At 42.5% G+C, this 27,729-nt stretch overlaps 1 protein-coding gene across 3 annotated transcripts; it reads right to left on the bottom strand.

Annotated features, from left to right (window-relative positions):
• Positions 1-212: 212 nt before the first annotated feature.
• On the bottom strand, positions 213-27,729 carry olfm1b (olfactomedin 1b). Of its 3 annotated transcripts, none has more exons than XM_033646743.2 (6): positions 27,235-27,729; positions 20,656-20,805; positions 18,902-19,057; positions 15,058-15,277; positions 6,771-6,877; positions 213-973 (listed from the first exon to the last, which is right to left on the bottom strand). In XM_033646743.2, the coding sequence occupies exons 1-6, from the start codon at positions 27,298-27,300 to the stop codon at positions 299-301; spliced, it is 1,374 nt and encodes a 457-aa protein (XP_033502634.1). In that variant the 5' UTR covers positions 27,301-27,729; the 3' UTR covers positions 213-298. The 3 variants fall into 3 exon arrangements, with proteins under 3 accessions (XP_033502634.1, XP_033502633.1, XP_078018193.1); XM_033646742.2 differs by lacking the exon at positions 27,235-27,729 and adding an exon at positions 22,203-22,761; XM_078162067.1 differs by lacking the exons at positions 213-973; positions 6,771-6,877; positions 15,058-15,277 and adding an exon at positions 15,599-16,114.

Genomic DNA, 27,729 nt, shown 5'->3' with positions numbered 1-27,729 from the left:
CAGTTCTGTTTTATTAACAATCATCTGTGATATTAACTGATAAAGCTTTTTTTTTTCCCTGTAACAAATATATCACATTTTGGAATGAAACTCTTTAATTTTAGATTTTTTTTTTCAGTCACATATATGCACATTCAATCCACTTTGCATTCCCTGTTGATGCAGTCTCTCAGTATCTGATATTATAAATAGAATGGTCTTGCCATAAAGTCTTTTTCTTTCACTGATATATTTTTGTATATAGGGAGATCTCTACACAGACAATATGAATTTATGTATGTAATCCATTTTTCCGTGGTTACAGTTCTTCTGAGCGGATCACGTGGAACAGTGTGACATTGTAGAGGACCTGGTGGCCATTGTTCCAGGCATAGAGGGCGCGGTCACGTGGGTTGTAGTCCAGCATGGAGATATGTGAGTACTTATTCTGGAAGGCAATGTCAATGTACTCGTAGGTAGAGGAGTTGGTGGAGTACGCGTAGTACACCTTGGTGCCTCCTGAGTAGCCGTTGGTAACGTAGAGTGTGCCGCAGATCATAAAAGACTCCCCGGCACTCCTTTTGGGGTGGTTGGTGGTCCAGCTCTTGATGATCTGCAGTGTGTTGGGGTTCAGCTTGCTGATAACAATGTTGCCGGCGTTCTGGTTGGTGGCGTAGACGGCCCACAGGCCTCCCTCGTCCACCATCAGGTCGATGTCAGAGTGGCCGCCCCAGGCATAGTGATAAGCATTGTTGAAGCCGGCATAGTCGAGCTGCCGGGACTTGCTGATAGAAGAGGTGCGGAAGTCGAACTTGATAATGACGTGGCTCTGGAATTTGTTGAAGTAGATAGAGCCGTTGTAGACAACCTGACCTGTTCCTGACCACGGGTGCGGCAGGCGGTGGGACGTGAAGTTGTCTGACGTCATAAAGTCCTGCATCGACTTGTACTCCCTCACGAAGCGGTTGTTGTGGTAACCATCCATGTACCAGACCTTAAACATTATAACAAGAGGGAGAGAGAAAGAATTAGGATCAAGCACAGCAGCACTTCAGAGATAGAAACCCCTATCCTCATCCTCTGCCAGTGTGCCTAAAATATCTGAATCTTCTATGCAGATCACACACAGAATAAATCAAATCATACCCTCAACAAGCATCCCAATTAAGTTAGCGCTGAGACTTCCTCAAGGAGCAGACGAAGCTGAGATCCGGCAGCTCCTGAATACAAACAGTCAGCATGACAGCCGCAGGGTGGCATGAGCCGGGCCCCGCAGGGATAATGCCCATCATTCCAGATAAAAGCCCTGTCTCAGCTGCTTCGACCCAGCTTCCTGCTGGCCCCTGCGGTGGTGGGCAGAGAGCTTTCGCTCCGGAGCTGCTAGAGGCTCAAACACTTCCTTAGTCTCAGAGGGACTGAGACACCCGAAGCCCATCCCCTACCTGCTTCCATGCCCTGCTGTGATTGACTTAAAAAATGATTCATATCAAGGAAGCAGGTCTCCAGGGGCCCGGGAAAAAAAAAACAAGGTATGGAAACCGAGAGATAAAAAGAAATGGAGAAGAACTGTCTGCTCCCATCAATTACACTCATTCTTCTTTTCTTGCCCTTTGATAACACAGCACATCTTTCATGTGCTCTGTTCAAAATGTATTAGTTTCTACTAAAAAAGTTGCCTTACAGTATGCTAAATATAATCTCAGTCAGCAGTAAGCTGAATCTTTTAAAATATACACATTATGCAGCGTGTGTTGTCATGACAATTAGCCTTCAGGAAGCAAACTGTGAATTTACACAGCTACTGTACTGTACGCTGCTGGTGCTTCTCCAGTTTTTAGCCCTTTTCCTCCCATGTGACATTGAGAGCTGTGTCTCTTATTAATGTGTCTCATAAAGCTGGTGCCCAAAGAGCATGTGGCCGACAAATAAACTTTCTTTATTTCCAGCTCCCTACTGTCCTTGTGCACTGGGTGGCTTCCCATTAAGACCTTATAGATTTATCCTTGGCATTTCATTTTAATGTGTTTTAGTAATGAAAGTTGAGCCAACAGAAGCCCTGCTCCACAATCAGATCCAACCAGCAGATAAAAGGGCTGTAAACGATCAAAACAGACCATTATTAAATTTCATAGCGAGAGTTGACCACCTATGATCAAGGCCAACTCTGACTTTAGAGTCAGGACAAATGTTTGTGTTGCAAATGTTCAGGTGTTTGTCTCTTGAACAAAGACAATATCAGCATTAAGTGTTTACAGCCAGTGCGATTGTGTTCGTTTTCTCAGTGTGTGCATGTCAAATATTTTGGAGCTGCAACTAACAATTGTTTTCATTAAAGATTCATTTGTAGACTATCACAATTTCCCAAGCCCACACTGACATATTTAAAATGCTTGTGTTGTTTGAGCAACAGTTTAAAACCAAGCAGCAACCTCAGGGGGTGAAAAATGAAGCCAACACGAAAGTGCCAAAATCTGGTGTTCCTCTGATGGCCACTTGAGGCTGGCTTCAAAAACAAGTCACTCCCCATAGGCCCCCAATGTTAAAATGAAGCACAACCAAACACAGAGGACGACAATAAACCAGATTCTGTTTCTGTCTGCTGCTATTTTGGATTTTCAAAATTGGAAAGTCGGAAAAAAGGTTAAGAAGTCTGAATAAAACTTTTTGGAAAAAAACACACATGTACAAAAAAACTGAAAATGAAATTAAATTAGAAATAAAAAGAATCTAATCTAAATATTACAATATTGTTATCATTTAAATCTTAAACTTTAATTAATTGACTTTTGTGGCCACTTGGAAAGACACTGACATATATGTATGTATATACACACACTGAACAAAAATATAAATGCAACACTTTTGTTTTTGCTCCCATTTTTCATGAGCTGAACTCAAAGATCTAAAACATTTTCTATACACACAAAAGACCATTTCTCACAAATATTGTTCACAACTCTGTCTAAATCTGTGTTAGTGAGCACTTCTCCTTTGCCGAGATAATCCATCCCAACTCACTGGTGTGGCATATCAAGATGCTGATTAGACAGCATGATTATTGCACAGGTGTGCCTTAGGCTGGCCACAATAAAAGGCCACTCCAAAATGTTCAGTTTTATCACACAGCACAATGCCACAGATGTCGCAAGTTTTGAGGGAGCGTGCAATTGGCATGCTGACTGCAGGAATGTCCAGAATGTTCATTTCTCTACCATAAGCCGTCTCCAAAGGCGTTTCAGACAATTTGGCAGTACATCCAACCGGCTTCACAACCGCAGACCACGTGTAACCAGAGATATTGGATGAAGCGAGATACCCAACTCAGCTCACTTCCTGATTCAGTGACGTCAGCGCCACGCCCCCGTAGGAGACTTGAGGCAGCTGTGAATGTATTGTCGTCAATGAGGAAAATGAACGTGATCACAATTTATGGTCAATTCTTTAGCCCTGTAGTCACTAAAGTAAATATTGGGTTCATTTTCCACAAGCCACACATCTTACCAACATTCTGACGCTAAAGCTGCATTTTTCATCCGCACAGATCAAGAGAAAGTTAACTTTATTTGAGCCCTGTCCATCTCAGAAAACAAGTTCTCGCGAGATCTCGTGATCTTGATAAACAGGCAGTAAAATCACAGTTAGCTTACAAACAGTTATTTACCGCTAGTAATAAATAAAAAATGCCCAAGCTTTGTGCAGCAATAGGCTGCAATAATAGGAAGAATGTATTTTCATTCCACCTGCTTCTCGATCCGCATACACAGACATCCACAGAGCCTCTGTTCAACACGGTGGTGGGGAGAGGGGGGGGGGGGGGGGTTGAGGGAGAACAGGCTCTGATTGGAGGGAGAGCTAAGCACGCCCACTTAGGAGACAGGAAGAGTAACCGTTTTTTTAACATTGGATAAGCCTACAGTTGGGTATCTCCCTTCATCCAGTATCTCTGGTGTAACCACACCAGCCCAGGACCTCCACATCCAGCATGTTCACCTCCAAGATCGTCTGAGACCAGCCACCCGGACAGCTGCTGCAACAATCAGTTTGCATAACCAAAGAATTTCTGCACAAACTGTCAGAAACCGTCTCAGGGAAGCTCATCTGCATGCTCGTCGTCCTCATCGGGGTCTCGACCTGACTGCAGTTCGTCGTCGTATCCGACTTGAGTGGGCAAATGCTCACATTCGATGGCGTCTGGCACGTTGGAGAGGTGTTCTCTTTACAGATGAATCCCGGTTTTCACTGTTCAGGGCAGATGGCAGACAGTGTGTGTGGCGTCGTGTGGGTGAGCGGTTTGCTGATGTCAATGTTGTGGATCGAGTGGCCCATGGTGGCAGTGGGGTTATGGTATGGGCAGGCGTATGTTATGGACAACGAACACAGGTGCATTTTATTGATGGCATTTTGAATGCACAGAGATACCGTGACGAGATCCTGAGGCCCATTGTTGTGCCATTCATCCACGACCATCACTTCATGTTGCAGCATGATAATGCACGGCCCCATGTTGCAAGGATCTGTACACAATTCCTGGAAGCTGAAAACATCCCAGTTCTTGCATGGCCAGCATACTCACCGGACATGTCACCCATTGAGCATGTTTGGGATGCTCTGGATCAGCGTATACGACAGCGTGTTCCAGTTCCTGCCAATATCCAGCAACTTTGCACAGCCATTGAAGAGGAGTGGACCAACATTCCACAGGCCACAATCAACAACCTGATCAACTCTATGCGAAGGAGATGTGTTGCACTGCGTGAGGCAAATGCTGGTCACACCAGATACTGACTTGTTTTCTGACCCCTCCAGACCCCCCCCCCCAATAAAGCAAAACTGCACATTTCAGAGTGGCCTTTTATTGTGTCCAGCCTAAGCCACACCTGTGCAATATTCATGCTGTCTAATCAGCATCTTGATATGCCACGCCTGTGAGGTGGGATGGATTATCTCGGCAAAGGAGAAGTGCTCACTAACACAGATTTAGACAGATTTGTGAACAATATTTGTGAGAAATGGTCTTTTGTGTATATAGAAAAAGTTTTAGATCTTTGAGTTCAGCTCATGAAAAATGGGAGCAAAACCAAAAGTGTTGCGTTTATATTTTTGTTCAGTGTATATATATATATATATACATACATATATATATACTTTATAAAGCTGATATGGCAAACAAGTCAGCAAACAGTTGCCTATTAATAAATCCAGCAGACAGAGACATTAGCATTTGTTTGGAATTATTTTTTCTGGCCACCTGATGAAAGAAATATGTACTCTGCTCTCTGTAATTCAGACCTGGGGTCTCATTTATAAACAATGTCAACGCACAAAATGAGGCCTGAAAGAGGTGTATGCCACTTCCCAGGCAAAAGTTGTAGTCTATAAAAACAAACTTGATGGGGGAAACTTTGACCCATGCTTACCAACAGTGTGGAGATGAGAAATTGGCGACGCAGATGGTGAGGTGGAAGCCTGATTGTAGACATTGTGGATTATGTTTTCGCACATGCTATTTTTGGATTTTGTCCCTACATACATTTTTAGTATGGATCCTACACACCGTTTTCTAAATAAGACCCCTGGACTGGGAAATGGCACGCTTTTTAGAGGCTAAATGCTCCACTGTGTTCACCAGCCAGTTACTAATTTTGTTTGCCATTTGATGCAGGTTAGATTGTGCTGTAAAACCTGGTTTTGTGGCGTAAAATCAAAACAAAGAGCTCAAAGACAGTAAAATGCTCCATATAGCTGAGGGGAACCACTTTCACATTTCACATGGTCATTTGAGCAAATGAAAATACTGATTTTAGCAGCTCTAAGAGTAGGTTAAGATTTTTTGCTACCTTACTTTGAGAAAATGAACATGTTTTTCCCAAAGGGCAACCTCCAGGGCTGAATAATGAAGCCTAGGTGGAAGTGCCAAAAACTTGAATTCCTTCCTTGAATGGCTGCTTGAGACTTGCTCCAAAAGAGAGTCAATCCCCAAATTGCCCAACTTTAAAGCAGAAATAAAGATGTTTAAAGCCTGGTACAAAAAAAGTCTTGGTGTGTATAGCTAATTTCCCCATTCTTGACAACTGTACGGGGGTGAATTTTTATATAACTCACCTGTTTAAATGTTATTAAGGCTTAAAGTGATGCATAATTAAGGGTGTGGCTGCTTTGAGTGAAAAGTGAGTGTCGTCTGTTGACATCAAATCAAATCAAATGTGGCTACCACGGCGACAACATTGGTTAGGTAACATAACCATGGTATCAACCCAGATTTACAGAGTATAGGCGTAACTGTAGCTGTCTCTATTTCATCATGTTTTCAGTTAATGGGAGTTAATTGTTACAAAAAGTTTTGTTCAGCCTTTGGTTGTGCTAAAAGTCTCGGAGAAGTCGGCTGTTCAGTTTTTCCAGTAAGTAATTTTGTTTTTATGGTTTTATGCCTGTTTTTTACTCACAAAAATTAGCATTAGCATATTAGCATTGTCACAGTTAACCATAGACTGTAAATGCACTGTGCTAACCAACCTAGCAACTAACGTTAGGGTTATGTCACCCTTTCTTCTAAATATGGTCTTATAAATATGGTATTTTCATGTTTTTTCCACAAAACCCTTTTCTTCTTTTCTCAAAGGACACCAAACCTCAGGTGTTAAACGCTGTCCAAACACAAGCAGCTATGCAAAAACTTTGCCTCAACAGAATAAGAGACTCATTCCACATCAGCTTATGCTACTAATTCAACATCATATTAGGAGATGACTCCCATCCATGCTGTGTGACAGAGTGTGTGCAGCGGTACATACCCGTGTATCTCCCTCAGGTGCCAGAGGGTCAGTCATCCAGGAGCCGAACCTGGATCCAGACGTCTTGATGGTGATGGGATCACTGATGCCCGTCAGCTTGCCGCATGCTGCAAGGGGGGAAAAAAGTGAGATGGGAACATCCAGCGCAGCACCCGTTAAGGTGTTAATTCAAAATCTATTACAAGGATTTACTTCAAATCCAAATGAGTTTGCCTGAAGATTGAGGGAGTGGATGTCCGGCTCGTTGAAATGCCTCTCTCTTTGCGTGATGTACTGTAACACGAGGTGCTTATTATTCAGTTCACACATGCTAATGCCTTTTTTACTCTCTCTGTGTGGATGTGTGAGAAAGTGAGAGGAAGAGGGAATAGAAAAGGGTGAGTCCCTGTGTATTCTGCTCCAGCGTGTCGCTTGTAAGCTGCTGTAGTGTTAATTAGTGTTGATTGAGGTGTTAATGTGAATTTGACAAAACTAACACTGGGTTCTGGGCCCCTCCTCTGACTGAGAGCTGATCAGACTGATGTACCCTTTCAAATGAGCACACACAATGAGAGACTTTAACACATAAGCCCCACTGCAGCACATGCATTCATTTAGGTCGTGTTTCGGCTGATGCTTCGACGAGACAAAAGTCAATTAGATGATTTTGATGAGTTAATTTTATCCCATGAATGTAATGAGTCGCTCTGATGTGCTAATTTAAAGTGTAGGACTGTGACGCTGGCTCATTTTAGGTTTTCATTAACATCTTTCTCTGTGAAGCATTGCATCCATTAACCCTTCATCATCTCTCCTTCTTTGTATCATCTCTCTTACTCTTAATTGTTGCAAAATATCGTCTTCCCTTGGAGTAATAAAATTCACATTTGACTTCCTCTGCTCGTCTCATTCAGTTATCTGTCTCTGACATTGTCTCATCTGGTGAAATTTCTTTCTTACATAATGATAATTGTGTATAATGAGTGTTTGTGTGTGCAACATATGTCGTGCCTGTGAGTATGTGTGGGCATCACACCTCGCTGGGCTGAGAGACAAACACATGGTCACATGAGCAGCATCTACTATTTCTCGTGGGGGTTGAGTCCCTTATGTAACCCTCAGTGGGATTAGAGCCCACAGTAATACACTGGCCATTGATTTATTTATTTTTTTCTGTTCTCTAATCATGCCCTCTATCTTTAGATGACACTACTACTGGGGAGCCCGCTGATGGATCTGCATTCTGGAGATGCACACAGGGTCTAATCCCCTTTTGGCCTGAATTTGCCAGGGCCGGAGCAGAGGGCAGAGCGAATGGAAAAACCTAATGGGAACTGGAGCTGATGTAACAAGAAAATCATCAGTCTCTACCCCGAAATGTGAGGATATAGATAATATAGTATGGACACTCAATTCACGAGGAGGAGGAATATTCAGGGTTTTTTTTTTTAAGGATAATTTTGCTTCATTCCAACCTGAGTCTTTTTTGTAGTTATAATTCTTTAATCGGTTTTGATAACATTGTATTCACCAAAATAACTGGTGAGATTTGGGAACGCTGCAACAATGCTGTCATGGCGAGGCCAAAGTTCAACAGGGCAAGAAACAGGAGTGGTGAGATAATCAGACAGATTGTAATTATCTTAATCAGAGTTTCCCAGGCTTTTCTTTGAGACGTGTCCCCACACTCCTGTCAGATGTGCTCAAGTACCCCTTCATTAACACCACCCATTTCAAATGTGCTCATTTGAATTTATCATCACAGTGTTTTTTCATTCAGTTTCTACAATATTTTACAATATTGTTACCGTATTTTTTTCATACAAGTAAACTGTTATTTCTGTTAGTCTGGTCGAGTTTGTGTTTGTATTACTATTGGCAGAAGCTGGACGACCACCTATTTCAACCATTTAGCCATTACTTTAAGCTATTTCAATTGCATATCCATTACTTTTAATTCAGTTAGGAACAACAGCTGGGGCGGGTGACTTCTCTGTCTTGCATGAACTAACGTGATGCTTTTGAACTGTATACATTTATTATTTTTAGATACTTTTTAATCATTTATCCATCACATTTATCTATAACTGTTTAAACTTATCGTTTCTGAAATGAATTTATTAGTTTCATCATCATAAAAACATTTAATTTGAACAAATTAAAACTCACAAAAACTGTCTTGGTTTTCTTTCCAAGTCTGGTCTCCAACCCTTAATTCACCCAGTTAAATGTGAAAATAGCCTTACACGCTAAAATTAGTGTTAATGAAAATGGTGCTAGTGATTTCTGGGCAGTTTCTGGTTAAACAAAGAGGGATCATACTCTTTAACAAAAAGGTCTATCTCTGTAAGGATCCTTTCCCTAAGTTGTCAGACACTAAAGCCCCTTTTACACTGCCAGATTTTCTGCGAATTTTCAGAGCCGGATTGGCGAGTTGATCCGAGGTGCCCAATTTTCCGCCTCGTAGGGTAGTCATATTGGCGGAACCTTTTTCGTTTAAACAGAACGAGGCAGCCTTCCGCAACGGGAGGGGCTGTTGAAGACTTGTGGGAGGAGCTGTTGATGACGCCGCACGTGGTGGTGGATAAACAGGAAACAGCTGATAGCAGGAATTAGCAAGCAGCTAGTAGCAAGAGGGAAACGCAAACCTGACAGACACTGTAAAGATGAGCAACTGGGGAGACAAAGACTTGTGCGCCCTCCTTGTCCTCGCAAACGAAGAGGCCATTAACTGCCAGGTGACGGGAATGGTGAAGAACGGGCCAACTTATGAAAGAATCACAGAAGGACTGACTAGCCGTGGCTTCCCTCTCACTTCACTGTTTACGTCGCACACTGAGCTACATGTTTTGTTACTTGCTCACGCCCCCCATTGCCCCGAAAAAGGCGTATTCTGTATAAACAAAAGTAGGTAGGCGGCATTTTGCTGCACTCCCCAATTTTGTTTTTATACTGCCAATGCTGAAAAAAGACTGATTGGGCTTTCCTGCAAATTTGCATAATTCCTGTCTAAAAAGGGCTTAAGAATAATCTGAAAATTTGACACAAAAACAATGGAAAACGGGTTGAGGTTGAAAAATACTGACCTTACCTGTAATGGGATGACAAAAATGACTATTTGATTATCAAAAAAGTCGCCAGTCGACTAATAAATTAACTTACCAATCACTGCAGCTTCAGTCAATAGAAACCACTCATTGCACAGAAACACTGTGTGTGTGCACGTACAGCAAGTATGATAGGTCAAGGTTAAACCAGGACGCTTATCTAAAAACTGTGGTGGAACTTTAGAACTGGCAGTTGTGTGATAATTTTACTGTTTATCTTTATTTCCTTAGAATAAGTCTGCCTGACCCACAGCTTAGTTTAAAGGCCCTGACAACTTATTTTGTCAATCAGCCTCTTACTGTGAGTGACGGGGTCCTACATAATCACGCTATTTTCTGCCAAAGTGAAAACAATTTTGTTGGCTCAGACGAGGCTTCTATGTGCTTTTCTCACCGCTTTGAAGTGGGTGGGGCTCCACTGGGAAAAGCTGATGTCACATACATCTTTGCACCAATTTAGCAACATTTGAATTAGAGTGATATATAGTGTCACCACTGTGACATTGTGTAACTTTTATGAAGTGATGTTCCCATGTTCCCAGATCTCAGCAATTGAGAAGGAACAATAGCCCAAACTGCAAACATTCACTACAATAAACCAATTATTCTTAAATAAAGATGAGAGTGAGAGAGGGAAAATTCATTAGCAAAGAGGTGTGTTGAGGTTATTTGTGATGAGAGAAGTATTGATTCTGTCTCATGTAAACCTGGCTATAACATTATGCCTTATAATTTTATTCTCTACGGAGGAAATGGAAGGTGAGAACAATGGTTGCAAAGCAGGCAGCAGAGGGATTTATGTGCTGGTATGACTTTCTTGCTCCATTCATCAGTGTTTCGGTGTGAGGGGACTGGATTTGCCTGAAGCTCTCTGTGCCTCCACGTTGCTGGGGCACGACACAGGGTGATTTATTTATTTGATTATTGCCCAGCAAACTGGCATGTCCCCTTGATCGATGGCCATTGTGTCCCAGCAGCCGCCAGCCTGTTAGTCTCCCCGGCACAAAACAGCTTGAAGGACAGCTCTGCAGGGACCCCAGTTACTCTCTTTCACTTTCCCAGCTCGCCTTCACTTTATCACTCTTTCTCCTTCCCCCTCACCACCTTCTATCAATTCCTCCTATCTATTATTCAGTACTCAAATTTCTCAAGCCCTCTTTATTTTTCTTTTTTTCCCCCCTGTTGTTGATCTGCTGATGCAAATTTGTCTAGTGACCTTCCCAAGTTTAATCCCAATAACGGGAGTGTAGTGGAGTGTATTTGTGTGCACTATGCATGAGTGCCTCTGCAATCGTGTGAAGATGAAAGGAATCGCCACCCTCTGTTATGCCTGAGCCAGTCCCTCGCTGGGTGACCTCGCCTTTATCTCATCTGATCTCGCGTGCACACACACTGGAGTAACTCCCGCAGTTCCCCGCTCTCCTATCTTTGTCAGTCTGACCACAGATGTGAGCTGCAGCATGTGTATTGAACTGAGAGTAAAAACACGGACAAAACTCCAGTCCGGTGGGTAGTGACAGCAGATGTGGCCAGTGAAAAAAAACTGTGTGCGCAAAGATAAAGAGAAATAATGACAGAGGAAGTAGCTGTGGAGCTGAGATTAGGCGTCTGCTTTTTGTGCTCGACATGTTCAATTTAAACACAATCACTGGTTCTCTACGAGCTGTCCAAAATGAACAGTAGGCATTGTAACCAAAAGTTTTTTTTACTCCCAATTTCTTTCTGTCATCTTGCACTGTGAATAATTCGAAACAGGGACACAGTATACCCGTGATGTGCGTGTAAGTGTCTCTGCTCTTGTAATATATCTTAGTCACTGTAGCGTGGGTGTGCATCTATTAGCACTGTGGGCTGTGACAGAGGTGTGAAGAGACTGAGACACGGGCTAAAAGCAAAGATAAGACTGTTGCTGTCAGCAGCTCTCCTCTCTCTGTATGCTATTCATTGGTGTGTGTGTGTGTGTGTGTGTGTATCTGTGAAACCGTGTAAAACACCTCATGCCTCATCATGTATTTAAACATCCCATCTATTTCATCACAGGAAGCCAGTTTTGTGGGTGCTCCCATAGATTCATACAGAATTGTACAGAATGAAATTTGCCCAAGTGTTGAAATTACAAGTAAAAAGGTGGCCCTTGTAGGACTGCCACCATTTTCCATGTTGATAAATGTTTTATTCGATAAAATGTCATAAAACAGTGGAGAAAGTCTATTGCAATTTTCCACAACCCAGAGTGGCGTCTTAAAATTATTTGTTTTGTTCAATAAATGGACCCAGACCCAATAATGTTCAATTTGCGATTACATAAAACCAAGAAAAGCAACACATCCTCAAATGTGAGAGGCTGGAATCCAGAAAATGTTTGGCTTTTTAATTGATTAATATATTAAAATGTGTGTTCATTTTCTGACTAATGGGTTTTCTTTGCAGGAAATAGTATAGGAGACAGGACAGACCAGGTGTGGTATGTAACACTTTTTGTCCCAGTACCAGTAACTCACTGAATTTTTGTGTTAGAGCTCCAAGATTTTGACACAAAATACCTTTATTGGTCTACTACAAATACCAGTGTATCAAACTTCTCCAGCTATATCACAGAATTCGTTAACTGATGTCAAATACAAAGAGTTCCATTGTTACAACCTGCCCCATAACTGCTCTAAGTTGTAACTCAGCCTGAGGTAAGTTGTAAGAATAAATGTGAAGGAATAAAAATTTGTATGGAGTGGATCCAAAATACAAGTCTGCTGCCTCAGACAAGTAACCAGTCAGGATATTCTTGTGCTGCGCATTAAAGCTTTTTTGTCTGCAGTTACAGTATATAATAAATGATCCAATATCATCAATGCAAAGTGAAAACATCAGTCCCTATCATCATCTTTAGGATTATTTTAAAATTTTGTGTCACCATCAAATGGCATCAGGCAGATAATGGCAAGCTGCCAAGAGCAAGATGATTTTTTTTTCCTCAGGAATAAAGAAGCAGTGTGAGAATATTTTGGATTTTGGAGAAAACACGGGTCAACAAACAAACCACATGCTGTTATGAGATCAAATACTTGAGAAACATGACGTACCTGCCTGGCTGGCATCTCACTTTACCATTGTCTCTCTATGGCAACATCAGCTGTTCTGTTCCAACAATGTTAGGCTAAAAAAACATGCATGCTGGCTAAAATCCAACTGTGCTGTTCTGTCAGGGGACGCAGTGACTTAAATCAATGATGATTAAGAAAAAAGTAGAAATAATACATGTAATTTGTTTAGCTATGAGTAGAGGAAAAGTCTGCTAGCCACTGTTAAAGTGTTGAAGCTAATAATGGTTGACTAGCCAAAAAAACTGTTTCGTCCATGAACTTTGACAGTTATTATTGAGCTAAATTTTATACTTAATTTTAATAATTTTGTTAAATCTTGTTAATCTGTGTTCAGTGGCTGTTGGGAGAAGTCTGCCTTCAAAGCTTTAAGCCACATAACTAAAGTTTTAAGCCCAGTTCAGACCAAATATTCGCAACGAGATTAAACCGTTTCAGAATGTTGCAGAGAAAAGTTGCAGCTGTGTGAGCTGGCCGGTCTGAGCTTGACTCAAGCTGGTTGATGGTGTCACTAGAACGTAAAGCACGTCACCTGTTTCTACAGCCAATCAGCTTGTAGTAAAGTCTGCTGGTCAAGTCAAATTGACAATTGAGAAAACTACGGTGGCCAACACAAAAATGGGAATGGCCCTATCTAGGGCCAGTGTTTGATGTGTCCATTTTGGGCTACTGTAGAAACAACATGGTGGACTCAGTGGGAGAGGACCCGCTCTGTATGTAGATATGAACAGCTCATTCTAAGGGAACAAAAACACAACCATTCCTAGTTCCAGGTGATTATAAATCCATAAAAACGTAGTATACGGTATTTAATCTTTGGTCTGAACTGGGCTTTAGGAAGAAGATCATGGTTTGGCAGAAAAACTTAATCGGTTACAATTACTTAAAATGAATTATGTGTTGTTGTTTTTTTTCTTGAATGGCCAAAAGCACAAAAGAAAGGGGTGGCAGCTTGATAGCATGATATTGTCTCATATTGATTGCAGGCCCCTGAATTGAATCAAAATGATATTTGAGGGGCCATTGTCCATTTTGGCAGACTTTGTAATAAAGGCAAATATTGTATTGTTGTCCATAGAATTGAAATAATGTAGTATCAGGAAAAAATACGTAGCCAATACTGGGCAGCTGTGTTGATCCTCTTTCTTTGAGGTTTTGTAATTTCTTGCAGTATCTGCTTAATGTCACATGGCAGATAGTGTATTCCTTGGGGACAGACCTTACTGTCTTTCCCTGCCTCACCTCACCTGATGTGCACTTTAGTACATGTGCAAGCACACCCCTATCAGTTTTCCCACTAACTGTCTTGGCATGCTGAAAAAGAGAGCACGATACATAGGTAAAATCTCTTCAGTTGTTTTGGGGTTAGCTCGTACACATTTACAACCATCACGGCTGTCAGCCAGTGTTTAGCTAGCTGTAGCTGCACGGTGTTTTGAAATGAGCAAAGACAAAATGCCTCATAATTTACCTGAGAGACTACTCTCTAATCTGAGTTAAACTTTTCTAATTTCAACAGTATCAGTGCTAATCAAAAGATGTGGTCCAAAAATGTCTTTCATACCCGAAACTCTGTAGTTTGGCTGTAAAATCTGCACATTTCTTCACACAGCTACAAAGTTTCACATGCAAGGTCAGGAAGGCAGTTTCCATACAATAAATGTATTACACAACTCATAGGTAATGCCTTCTGGGTAAAAGTGGTGCTGTTACAACCATCCCTTTGTTACACCCATACCTGGTCTCCCCTATAGAAGTTACATGGATGTAACTCCAGTTCTATGAGTACATGTTGCCCTCTAATTGACTTTAGCATCAGTTTACCTTGATTGTGTAAGAGTATACCTTTAGTAAAGTCCATTAGAGGGCCAGCACATACATAACACAACCATAATGTGTGAATGGCGAGTGTGTTCTAAGTCTGTGCAAAAGGCGTTTGAGTGCTGGAGTATCTCGGCCACACATAATGTTCCTGTGATGTTCTGAATTGTGTGAATATGCCTAAGGATCTCTGTCTGGCCACTCTCAAACACTATATGTTAGTGGGGGTGTTCGTGCATGCACATGTTTGAAGGAAAGTGTGTGCCAACAACTTTCTGTGCCTACCTAATTTTTGCATGCATGCTCGGAGTCTCTCCTCAAGATTTGACACTCTGTTGTGGAGCTCCTCGTAGTCATAGGCCCCCATCTCCTCCTGAAGTTCGCTTAGAACTGACGTCAGATTCTGGACCTCCTCCTTAAACTGCAATACCAATTTGGCATCGGCTTTGTACTCCTCCAACACTGGTATCAACGGTCTAAGCTCCTCCATTTTCGCTTTTATGGCCTGAAAGGATTAGAATAAGCTCGGTTGAGTGTCATGCGCGACAAAAGGAGACTGTCCATAAAAGAAAAAGAAAAGAAAAAAAAAGAAAAACACCTGTCTGAACCTGACTACTCTGACTCTATCCTGCCTCTCCACTGACACGATGAGCCCCTGTTTGTGTCCGTGTTCAGTGTTTTTGTGTGAGCAGCTGTGTTTTTGTCTGTGCAGGTGTGTGAGCAAACAAACCCAGATTTTATTCTCCGCCCCGCTGGACGAGCAGAGCAGGTGGCTCCGTCCCTGGCAGTGACCAGCCGTTAAAAAGCAAGCCCTCGGTACACCGACAACAATTGGGAAAGCTCTTTATTGGTCATCATCGTTTAAAATGCAACATCGTATTAAGGGTTACATGCTTTTACATGTCACACACAACAAAGTGTCTCGAATTTTACGTCTATAGTTTTACGTAGAGATTTGTTGAGTAACCAAATATGCATAGACAAAAGCCAAAAGAAAAAGAAAATGAATAACAGCAATTAATAATAATAATAATAATAATAATAGTAATAATAATAATAATAATAATAATAATAATAATAATAGTAATAATAATAATAATAAATGTATTTACGTTTGAAAAAAGCTTTTAAATGGAAAACTTTGACAGCAGTAACATGCAGGAAGAGATCAGTGGTGGGTTGGTTTGGGAGAAGGGTGGGGTTTCTTAGTCTTAATGGTGCTAAAGGTAAATTAACTGTTTGACGCCCAAATGCTCTCAGTACTGTGGCCCAGTTCAGGGGAATCTGGAATTGACCTGCCTCTTCTTCCCTGTGGCTCTCTTTACATGTCTTAAAGTTAGCCCTGCAAGCAAGAAAATGACAAACTGTTGACAGGGGCTACAGCTTGCTAACCTAGCTAACAAGACACACAAACAAACGCACACACACACTTAGTATTTGCACTTGAGACATACAGTTACAGAAATTTGCAGACATGCACTGAATGTGGCGTTGGTTGGGTGCATGGGGGTTTGAACATGCATCGTTGGCAGGATCACACAAATGTATTGGTGCAGGTACGATGACACAAACACTGAAGTGTACTAAAGGTAAGGATACAGGTAGGCTGAGGCAATGCATTTGTGTGAGTAACTGCAAATAGGGCTGGGTATCAGACCTAAAGGCTTTTTTGGTGCCATCTTAAATGTGTTTGTAGGAGAGAAAAAAAAAAACTTTTAAAGGTATACTATACAGGATTTTCCTTAAAAACAATGTATAGACACATACAAAAGTACTACCTCTCAATCATCACTTATGACCCATTAGAAGTGTGTGGAAGTGTATGTGACTCTGCCCTCTGAATGTATAATTAGATCTGGATACCAGACCCCAATATGGTGCCTATTCAGTCCAATGAGAACTGTTTGCCTGGCGCATATGCCAAAAAGTTTCTAGCCTCCAGTGTTACTTCCAGGGTATGCTGCCCACTGAATATGCTGAGCAGTGTTTCCCCCACCGGGCTCATAGAATTAACATCAAGATGATGTCACAGATTTTTAAATCGCTTTTCTCAGCTCGAGGAAAGTTTTACAAATAATACAATGAGTCATAGGCATTATTGACCTAGTTTGCAGTTTGAGGTGTCCTGTCAACAGTTTTACAAATGTCTCTTTTACAATGGTGGTCTATGGGAAAATGCTTTTTGGGCAGCAGGGGATTGTTTTCACTGCAATACTGTGAATGGCCACTGGGAATAATAAGAAGCAAGGCTGAGCAGTGTTCCTGCTCTGTATTTTCTTATTACCTCCGCCAAGGAGGTTATGTTTTCGCCGGCGTTGGTCTGTTTGTTTGTCTGCAAAATAACTCAAAAAGTTCTGAACGTATTTTGATGAAATTTTCAGAAAAGGTTGATAATGGGACAAGGAACAGATGGTAAATTTTGGTGGTGATCGGTTGAAGCGAAGTGTATAAAATAATAAAATGGTGGGAAATCTGAGCTGCTTGGTGAAGGTCTGCGCTCTCCGAGTGCTTTTCTAGTTTTACTCTTATTTTGGTATGTTCATGATGTTTTTGGGCACAGCGCACAGGTATGGTTGGGACTTTATAAAAAGGTAGCAAACAGGTGCCAGACCGTGCACAGCATGCATCCAATTGGAAGCTAAAAAAATCTGGAACACAGCACATAAAAAGAAACCTGCAAATTAGGCGAAAAGGTAAGTGGCAAAACTTTTTCAGAACAAGAGCAAATCTGGGGGTGGCTTTCACTTTTATTTTTGCAACCAATCCTGTATAGTACACCTTTAGGTACTTATAGGTAGCACTGAATGTCTCAAGAAATACGTAATCTTGTTTACTTATTGTTTGTTCTTTAAAGGTCTAACGTTTAGGATTTAGTGGGATCTAGCAATAAAGTTGCAGATTGCAAGCAACTGAAACTTTTCCTATGTGCCAAGCCTTTTAGAAAACTACGGTGGCCAACACAAAAATGGGAATGGCCCTATCTAGGGCCAGTGTTTGATGTGTCCATTTTGGGCTACTGTAGAAACAACATGGTGGACTCAGTGGGAGAGGACCCACTCTGTATGTAGATATAAACAGCTCATTCTAAGGGAACAAAAACACAACCATTCCTAGTTCCAGGTGATTATAAATCCATACTAACATAGTTATGAATATTATATTTCATTTCTGCACCTATATCCCCCTAAATCCTACACACTGGACCTTTGAAGTTCTTGTACGGCTGCTTCTGTTCAGATAACTTTTAGTATTTTGTTAAATTGAGACCTGAAATAATTAGCTGAATATGCAATTAGTCTATCAGCAGCAAAATAACTGCCAACTATTTTGAAAAATGGTTCATTTTTTAAGTTAAATTAAGTTAAATTGCTTTTTGCTTTGCTGCTTTTCTCTGTCTTTGACTGTCGGACAACTTAGTCATCAGCTGATGTCAAATTAGGCTTTGAAAAAATGTGATTGGTATTTCTCACTATCTTATAAGTCAAACAGTTAATCAGTGACCTAAGCCAACAATCAGCATATTGGTTACGAAAAAATAAATATAAACATATTTGTGGTCCAGAAAAAATATTTCTAAAGAAAAAAAGGATCACTTTGGTATCTGTGGAAAAACAGGTATATCAGCACTATAGTTTCAAGATATTTTAAATGATACCCCACCCTACCTGCAAAACAATAATTCAAAATAGCTTTAGTCTATTTTGATTGGACAGTAAACCTTTGAAGTAGCAAAGATTTATTGTCTCGTCTTTTATCAGGTTAGATTATGGATGTGTGTCCCATGTGCAGATATCTTGGTTGTGCCACATTGCACCATAATGGCGATAAACATAAAATGTTTTATTATAACTTTATTTTCAAGTTAATTTAGAATTCCATCACATGTTTTATAAAGTGAGTTGGTGTGAAATAAGGATATGAATTCTTGCAGCTGAGTTTATGTATCCAATTACTAAACTTCTTTGATCATTCATGCAGTATGGATTTCTTGATATGCGGTATGGTGGTTAAGTCAGTCCTCAAACATCTTCACAGCGGGAAGACACAAACACAGAATGTGTATAATGGGCTACAGAGCAGCTGTGACAGAATGGCGGTTGGGTCGATGGCTGGAGATCTGGCTCCGTACCTTGTATTGCTTGGCGATGTTCTGCTTGTGGTTCTCCTCCACCTGCCTGAACTTGGTCTCCAGACCACGGAGCTGGACCTCCATCTTCTCCACATACTGCAGGTCCCTCTGGGTTCGCTGGTCCAGGACCTGGATGGACTGGGTCATGTTCTGGACCTGAGACGCCATATGGACACATCAGACTGAGTCATGGAATAAATCTCTATTTATTACAGTCTAATTAGAGCGATGAGATGGAGACAGGATGCAACAGACTTTCAATATGTTGCTTTCGCTTGGCTTTCTTGCTGCAATGACTCACAAACTCTGACATCAGGCCAACTAGTCAGGGGCCTCAGACACATGGTGGAAGTGTAGAATACATACTGTTAAGACATTTGGTTTCTCCAATACTGTGGTGCAGAAAACTCCATAAACTTGGCACATCTTATTAAATCAGGAGAGATCTGTTGATGTCTCAATTTTTTGTGTGAATCAGCAACTCTACATTATTTGGGGATTAACTCTTTCTTTTTCTCTAAATCTTTGAAAAATGTTAAAAGTTATAAAGTTATTTTCTTTTTCATAAATGTTCTTAAAGCTCAGGTAGGCATTTTAATTCTGGCGCCATTAGGCAAAACTCCCAAAATAACCACTGAGCATATTGCAGTTCAAGTGGTCTAAGGGAACACCAGCCTTCTGCACCTCTGCTTGACTCTGTTTTCAGACTTTAGACTCTCAATATATCCTGAAAGTAGCACATGAAGCAAAAAAAAAAAAAACAACAGGTTTCTCTGCCCCCTTCTAGTGCTCTTAATGGCATTTGCAAGAATCACAAAAACACACAATAAGAGCTGAAAAGTTGTCAGTACTTAGTCATCAGTCATGTCAGTCACTGCTTGTAAACTGCGATCAAACAGTCAGACTAGGCAATAAAGCTTCTGTTACTGCATTGCTTACTTCTTACCTCAGATATTTTCAGAAACATATTTTAGTGTACTGTTTAGCTGTAAATGAGAAAGTTTGTGATCCATGTTGAAAATAGTCAAGCCAAAATGAAGCACCGCCCACCAGCTGGAGCAAACTTTCATATTTTACAGCTAAACAGTGCACTAAAATATGTTTCTGATAACATCTGACATGAAATATAAGCAATACAGTAACAGGATCTTGATTCATATTTAATCAGTGTTGCCTAGTTTGACAGTCTGACTGCAGCTGAGCCGTGACTGACATGAATGACAGCTGCGTCAGGGATTCCTCAGCTCTGATTGGGTTTTTTCTGGATTCTTCCAAATGCCATTAGGAGCAACAGGAGGAGGCAGAGGAGCATGATTTTTTTCACATATTGTCTGCCTCATGCACTACTGTCAGGAATTAGTGACAGTTGTCATATTTGCTAAAAAGTAACCTACTGTAGCTTTAAATGTTCCTTTTGTGTAAATGGGGCAGCCTTATCATCCGGTCTATGTGTATTGAGACGGGTTGCATCATTCGATGTGTTGCTTCGGATGTGTGCAGCACAATAGAAACTCACAGAGTGTAAGTGTATGGCTGCCTCCCATGACGCCTGTTGGGTTTCCAGGGAGCTCATTAGAGCATGATTCCTATTCTTGTCTGACGGGCAGACCGCAAACACGGGTGAGCCTATATGCGCGCACATGTCTTTGTGCGTGAAGTACGGTAGGTGAAATATGCAACGCCGGTCACTCTGGGTATTGTATGACTTTGATTGCTATGGTTTTTGAGTTGCCAAGGAGTTAAGCGGTAATTACCTTCTCTAACAGCTGCCTCAGTTGTTTGGTGCGGGCATCCCGTGAACACATGGACTGCTGGGGCGCCACCACAGTGCAGACACACCTCCCCTCACTATCCTGGGCTGAACTGTACACCTGCCACGACTCCTCTGGGTTCGCTGGCAACACCTGAGGAAAAAGGAGCAGATGAATAGAGAAGGAGAGAAGCTGAATGGTGATGCTGGGTGAGAGGGGAGCAGGAAAATACAAACAGCTCAGACTAAAACAGAAAAAGGATGTTGCAAAACCACATCCTTGTCTATAAAATAACAAAGGTCACTTTGTTGCTATTTGCCCATTAAGTGTGTCTGTTTGATGCTAAAGCTGCATTTATCATCATCTAAACCACCAGGCTCCACCCGTTTTGCACCATCATACATTATATTCTAAAGCCACACAAAGGGAGGATGCAGCCAATCAAGACAGCTCAAGCTACTCACATTATTCAGTGGGCTGGGTGTGTGAAAGCTCAGAGTGTAAAGTGTGATGTGTGTGACGTCAGAAAGTTGTTGTTTTTTTCCAGAGATAGAGTAACCTGCTGATCAGATGAGAATGAGTGACTTTGAAAAGGATATTCATCACTGCATCAGCGATAAAAAAAAATTTGACTGGACAGATCTGCTGATTGAGTCAATTAGTGAGAAGGTGAGACTTCACAAAATCCAAAAGGAGCGACTGACAGTCAGCTGCACTGCTCTCTACCAAAGGATGTGCTGACAAGACAAAGAAAATATGGAGCACCTGCCTTGGTATCTCAGTGTGTATCTACTCAGTCAGTACTCACACCGGTCACTGACAAACCTTGATCAAATCAAATATCATGTAAAAATGCTTCAATCTTTTCAAAATCATGAAACAAACATATCACATTGAGGATAAGTGAGGAAAGACCACTTCACTGCGTTTTACTATTTATCCATTTCTCTGCCTTCAACAACCATTGTTCTAAATTTCAGTGCAGAGCCTCCACTTGACAGAGCGCTCACATTATTATCCTGGCACAGAGACAGCTCAGAATCTGCCAAAAGCCTGACAGAGAAACAAAGAAACGCTTCGTCTTGACTCTATAACAGTGCACTGGCTTTGAACGCCTTTCTCATTCACACAGACTGTGAAAGGAAGAATGAGGACTCCCGCTGTTTCAGACGGGGTGGGGGGAAAAAAACACTGCCTTGAAATTTGTCACGTCAAACGCCTAATTTTCCACCTTGGATCTCTTATTTTTATCAATGCACGAGAAAAAAAGAACCGATGGATAACTTTCCACTTAGTGCAGTCTACTCATACCGACAGGGACAGCAGCCCAGTGGCAGCTGGAGCAGCATCAAACGCATAAGGACCAGATCTATGATGCCTCTCCAAGTCTTTTTTACTTTTGCATGCGCCTTGCGAACGCCTAACAGAATTCCTTCTGTTATTTATGAGCCAAGGCGCACATATGTTGCGCATCTGTGGTTTGGGATTAAATTGCAACATTCATTCAGAAAAAAACAGCCGCAGGAAATATGCGAAACTTGCGCACTTACTCCTGTGCTCCGATCTGGGAACCCTCCCTGTGCCGCCGTGAGCTTGGTAGTATTGAGCCCCACCAGAGAGGGGAGGGTCTGCGACATCCAGTTGGTAATCATCGCCATGGTGCTGAGCACGACGCCGATCTTCAGCAAAGGCACCGACATCTTTGCGCGCTGCTTGGACTTTTTTTTAAGCCGTCTTCATTCTACAGACTCCGGTGAGAAACAAGGCTGGCGAGTCATGTTGCCCAGTGCGACTTGCTGTTTCACCCGGGACTCCGGCTCGGCTGGTCTTTTTTTGGACATCTCCAACGAAGCACTGGCTGCGAACGAGTCGGACGCGGCAGAGAGGACCTGAACGGGATGGTCTGGACGGAGATAAAAACTGCAACACTTGCTCCAGTGCTGGATAAAGATGTGGAAAACCCGAGAGCGGCTGCAGGAAACGTCCTCTGGATAGCTCCTCTGCCTGCGTTGTCCCGCACACTGCTGCCTCTCCGGATCACCGTTACTATTTCGTTCACGCCCGACGGTCCGCCTCCTGCCTTGGTGCGCTCTGTGATTAAGTGCCACTGACTACACACACAGGCTGCTCCAAATGGATGAGAGGAGGAAGGAGGAGGTACTACGGATCTATCTATATCACCAGACGCAATGATGTCAGCCAGGTTGGGGTCCGTTCATGGTAATATCTGGCGATTGCGCCTGATTCGCCCATAGCAGCCCGACACTGACGGCCCCCAGGGGGAATGACAATGAGCAGTGCGGCTGAGGTCGGCCGACACTGATGCTGAAGGATTATTTATAACGGACAGTGACATGTCTTTCTCCACTGCCCCGTAAGGACAAGAGGGCTCTCTATCATATGGTCGAGCCTGCTCCGGATCATGCATGGTAAAGCTCATTCAAACTAAAAATAGCCTAATCACTGCGATGTATGACTGCACGGCCCACATGTCAAAATACGCACCAGACTCTTATGCAGAATGGCGGATTTCAATGACAGAGGGGTGTGAGGGCTCAGAGTATGTTTTATTGATGGGATGCCTTGGGCTCAAACACAGGGTGAGCTTTTAATTTGTGTGACTCTGGCGCCATCGTGTAGCTGATTTGGGCGTTGCTGAAATCAAAAGGGACGTGCTTTGAACATGCTATGAAGCTACACAACATATGCAACTATATAGAGATTTTAAATCTAAACAAAACCCATCATAATTAAGAAGGCAACTAGTCCATTTCTATTGATTTTACATTAAATAAATGCACTGAATGCTTGGTTATTAGACTCAAAACTTTGGGGGCATTAGGTGCAGTGAGGTGGTGCATTTTGTTTCAAATGCTATTTATTCATTCCCAGAAACTAAGTCATCAACAGGCCGAAAGGCTAATGCTCCAGACGATGGCCCAAATTGCAGCACTGCATGATACATGAGGACCCCAGAACACCATGAGTGGCTCTGTGGCCACAGCTATTTCTGTCAGCTCCATAATGCATTTTTCTGGTAAACTGAAAGATGGAGAGGAAGTTTGCACTCAGTGCACCTACATATCTCTCCCCTCTCCTTTCCTCTCTCTCGCCTTTCTTATCTCTCCCACTTCTTTATGACCTTTGAGGTGAGAGCCCACAGTAGTGATGGCTCCGCAGATTACTGTGAAGTATCGGCAGGGGTCAGCTCACCGCTGTGCGCTGCTGTCCAGGGTCCTGTCTGGTCTTGTGTAATATGGTGCAGTTCAGTGCGACGCAGCGGCCTCTAATGACACAGCTTTCAATAGTAGAGTTAGTTCTCTAAGCTTCACAGGTGTGGATCCAATTCGGGGTTTTAACGGGGATGAAACAAATCAAATGTTAAGGTCCCACCTCTGCTATAAAGTCGGTATTTAACACAGCAGCACCAGGAGGAATGCCAGACTGATAAAAGACACTGGACTCTGAAAAAAATCAATGAATCAGTCAGACAGGTGAGTCATCAGGAGTGATTTATAGAGAGATTTGTCAATTTAAACCACTCATTAGAATTGCAGTACAACACTTATTGCAGAGGGATTGGTTTTTAATTCTGTATACAAGCTCTCAAATGTGCAAACACCATAAAAGCATGCACAGTGATTGGTCACGCAGGCAGATATAATTGCCCTGCATACATTAGTGTGTAAGAGAGGTGTTGATCAAATTATATGGTAACCTTAAGAGAATGTAGCGTGTGCCTTTTAAGTTATTTTCACTTTACAATAGCCTAAAAGACACATTATGATTGAAGGTGAAAGGTGTAGACATGCTTGGAGGGACAAACGAGCAAGCACATCTTAAAATATAATGCAATATAATAATGAAATGAAGCTTCATGAAAGCGGTATTTCTGACGGGGCTATCGTACCGTATTGCATTCTAGTGAACAGGTGTTTGGATTGTATATATACAGTAGGTTAACCACACTGACACACTCAGTCTCCACTGTAATAAATGCTCATAAAGTAGCGAAAAATCACATTCCCAGCCTGCGAGTGAACTACAAAATGCACCGTATCTCCACCTACTCCTCTTCTGCTCGCTTTCTCTCTCTCCCCCCGCTTGCTTCGTTGCTCCACCAACCATACTGAATAATAAATAGCTTCAACCCCGGCTGCCAATCACACCACGCATATTGCAATTCAGCTCAACTCCGTCTCAGTTTCTCACATAAAACCGGATTGATTCTGCTGGTTTTATACATTAAAAACCCTGAACCGTTTCAAGAATGTCCCCTTACTGGAACCCTTGTAGTCTCAGCTTGAGACGTGGATGTGTGAGCAAAGTAGATTTATTTTCTTTATGTGAAATCAAAGCTGTTTTGTAATTGTGCATGCAATCTAAGTCCCTGACATGTGCAGGTGTTTACAGTAATCCTTTGCATGGTGGTTGTTCGTAGGATGAGCTATGGCATGTGGGTTGCAGGGTGTCAAAGGCACGGCTATAAGCAGTGCCATCTGTGTTGTCAGGTGTCTGTGAGATGCTTTAGGATGTGGGCCTGAAGCCATGGGGGAGCCACTAGGTGAGGAACAGATGCCGCTCTGGCTGCTTGCTATTCTTCTCTGTGTGAACACCAAGCAGTAGCCAAATCCCTCAGCCGAGGGGATAGAGGTGAATAAACGCGAGCGGAATTAAAGAGGAGAGTGTGCTACTAATCAGGCGCCTCCTCGCTCCCTCGGCCAGATGTTAAGAAAAGAGCCGCAGCTGCCCCCACACCGTCTGAAAACTGTGTGAGACTTTTGAAGCAAGGTGGTTAATGTGGTCATTAAGAGAGCGTCATTGTTCAGCACCAAAGGTCGAGGCCATACTGCCCGCATGGCTCTTTCTTTTTCCTGAGTGATCTTGCAATAAAAGGCTCTCTATCTCTGGATACACCACTCACTTTTTTATATCTTCAAACAGAGATGAGATGTGGCGAGGCCTGGCCTTCCCACAGTGAAATGTAGGTTTCTATAGCAGAGGCTGTGTAAATACAGCCTGTCAGTGTCTCTTGCTTTTCTGTTCTCCTGGAAGGGAGCAGACAGGCGAGGCTGTGCACTTATATCGACTTACCTTCAAGCAGATGACACGCACTCTCAGGCCATCACTGAAACACTGCCACTGTAACGCGGGGCCCCTGACCCGCACGCGCAGGACCAGAACCCGACTGTCATGAAACCCAAAGTGAAACACACTCTCTTTTCCATCCTCCTCTCTGACTGATGGCTTCCATCAATCAGTGCAAATAGCCCCATTGTTCCATTGTGTCAGCATTTTTTGTGCACTGTGCTGCTTGCACTCTATGTCCAGTTGAGATTACAGGCTTACACATTTGATGCTTTAACATAAGGAGATAAAAAATCCAGCAATACCTGACGTGTAATTCCACATGAATGTTGTTGCTCTATGAATAAAAAATGTCCCGCGCACAGCACGCTGACATTTCTCATAAATTTCACTCAAATCAATAGCTGGCATATTTGTGTCAAGGCAATAGGCTATTACATCAATATTGTTCTAACACATTAGTTATCAGGGCCAGCAGGGGTTGCAGCAACCTACTTCCAACACATTGTATTGAGTTAGTCACTTGGAGAGGAGTATATTACAGATACACAGGGATTAATTTATTGATAACATCTTTGTGGCACATTTGATTTTTTTTTGACTCTCCAATTACCTCCCACAATTGGATTCACACAAGTCCCTGAAATATGACTCTCTGCTCAAGGAAGGGCAATTAAATCATCAAATTCCTCAATCCAGTGGTGGCAGGGCCTAGTAATAAATAAATTCCCTCCCTCGCTCACCCTCTCCTCCGCCATGACACTGGCTGTGAGAATTTATAAAGGCGACACTTTAATGCAACAGTAACTATTATATGTATTGCTGCAAATGGCCTTTTTAGATAGCAGGAAGTAATTACTAGATCCACTAAAGGATCACAGAGATGCATTTTATTGACCTGTAAATTTGTTTACTACTGCTGAGCTAGGTGGCTTTACATTGTTGGACTAAATGCCCCCCCCCCCCCCCCCCCCCCCTTCCCCTCCCCTCCACAACCCCCCCTCACAGAGGCAACAGTAAGTCACACTGTGGTCATTGAGCATGCTCAAAACACCTTCTTTGAGACACTGCATTTGATTGTGGAGCCCTGATCTAAGAGCAGCAGCCCATAATTCAACAATGGCCTTTTAAGAGAATGCCAAAGGCAACATGGTGTATCAGAAAAGCCCTGCAGTTGATTAATGTGACCATTTGCTAATGAGGAAACTGACAGATCATGCAATAATTCCCCTGTATCTGGCCGGTTTGTCATCCCCGGCGGTGGGGATACTGAGCAGGGCTCTGCTGGATCTATCCGCGCCCGTCAAGCACAATGTATTCACATCATGTAATCCCACCCGTTAATCTGTTTAAACGGGGGTAGAGGGCTAATTCACGGGGACTCTTTATGCGAGGTAAACGGGTAATCTCTCGGTGGATCCGAAACCAATTAACCGCTGCTTTTTTAGCTTTTTCTTTAAATACAGGAGGTGGAAAATGGCGTTAAAGACCTACTTGGGTGAGTTCTGTGCCCATGAAGATGAGGAGAATCAGAGTCAGGAGCTTGCTCGCAGGCTGCATCTCTTGCCTCCGGTGTGTGTGGACCAGCGGTCTCACATGCAGATCGAGTCCCTTTGCGTCCCCCCGCACAGCAGTCCTCTCCTCCCCGGCTCTCTTTCGCGTTGCAAGTCGCTCGATTCTCTCTCTTTTCTTATGATTATTATTATTTTATCCCTCAGCAACCCAGTAGCAGAAAGCGACAGATCTGTTTGGCGGACTCGTCTCTGTGCATATTCATTTCATATCGGGAGCTTATCTTCGGTTGCCTCTCCCCTCTGGTCTTCGTGGCCGCACTTATTTATCGCTGCGACGGACCGTGATGAACATTGGGCTGAAGACGCGCAAACACTGTCGTATACACTGCTATAAACCTTCTCTCTGATATTGCCAAAAGTTTACCTCCCCGCCTCAAGCTGCCGTATAAGCTCTCGATGAAAAAATGAGAGTGAC

Source organism: Epinephelus lanceolatus, chromosome 19, assembly GCF_041903045.1.
Source record: "Epinephelus lanceolatus isolate andai-2023 chromosome 19, ASM4190304v1, whole genome shotgun sequence".
Classification (NCBI taxonomy): domain Eukaryota; kingdom Metazoa; phylum Chordata; class Actinopteri; order Perciformes; family Serranidae; genus Epinephelus; species Epinephelus lanceolatus.
The sequence above is the reverse complement of the archived record's forward strand: the minus strand, read 5'-3'. Positions and strand labels throughout refer to the sequence as shown.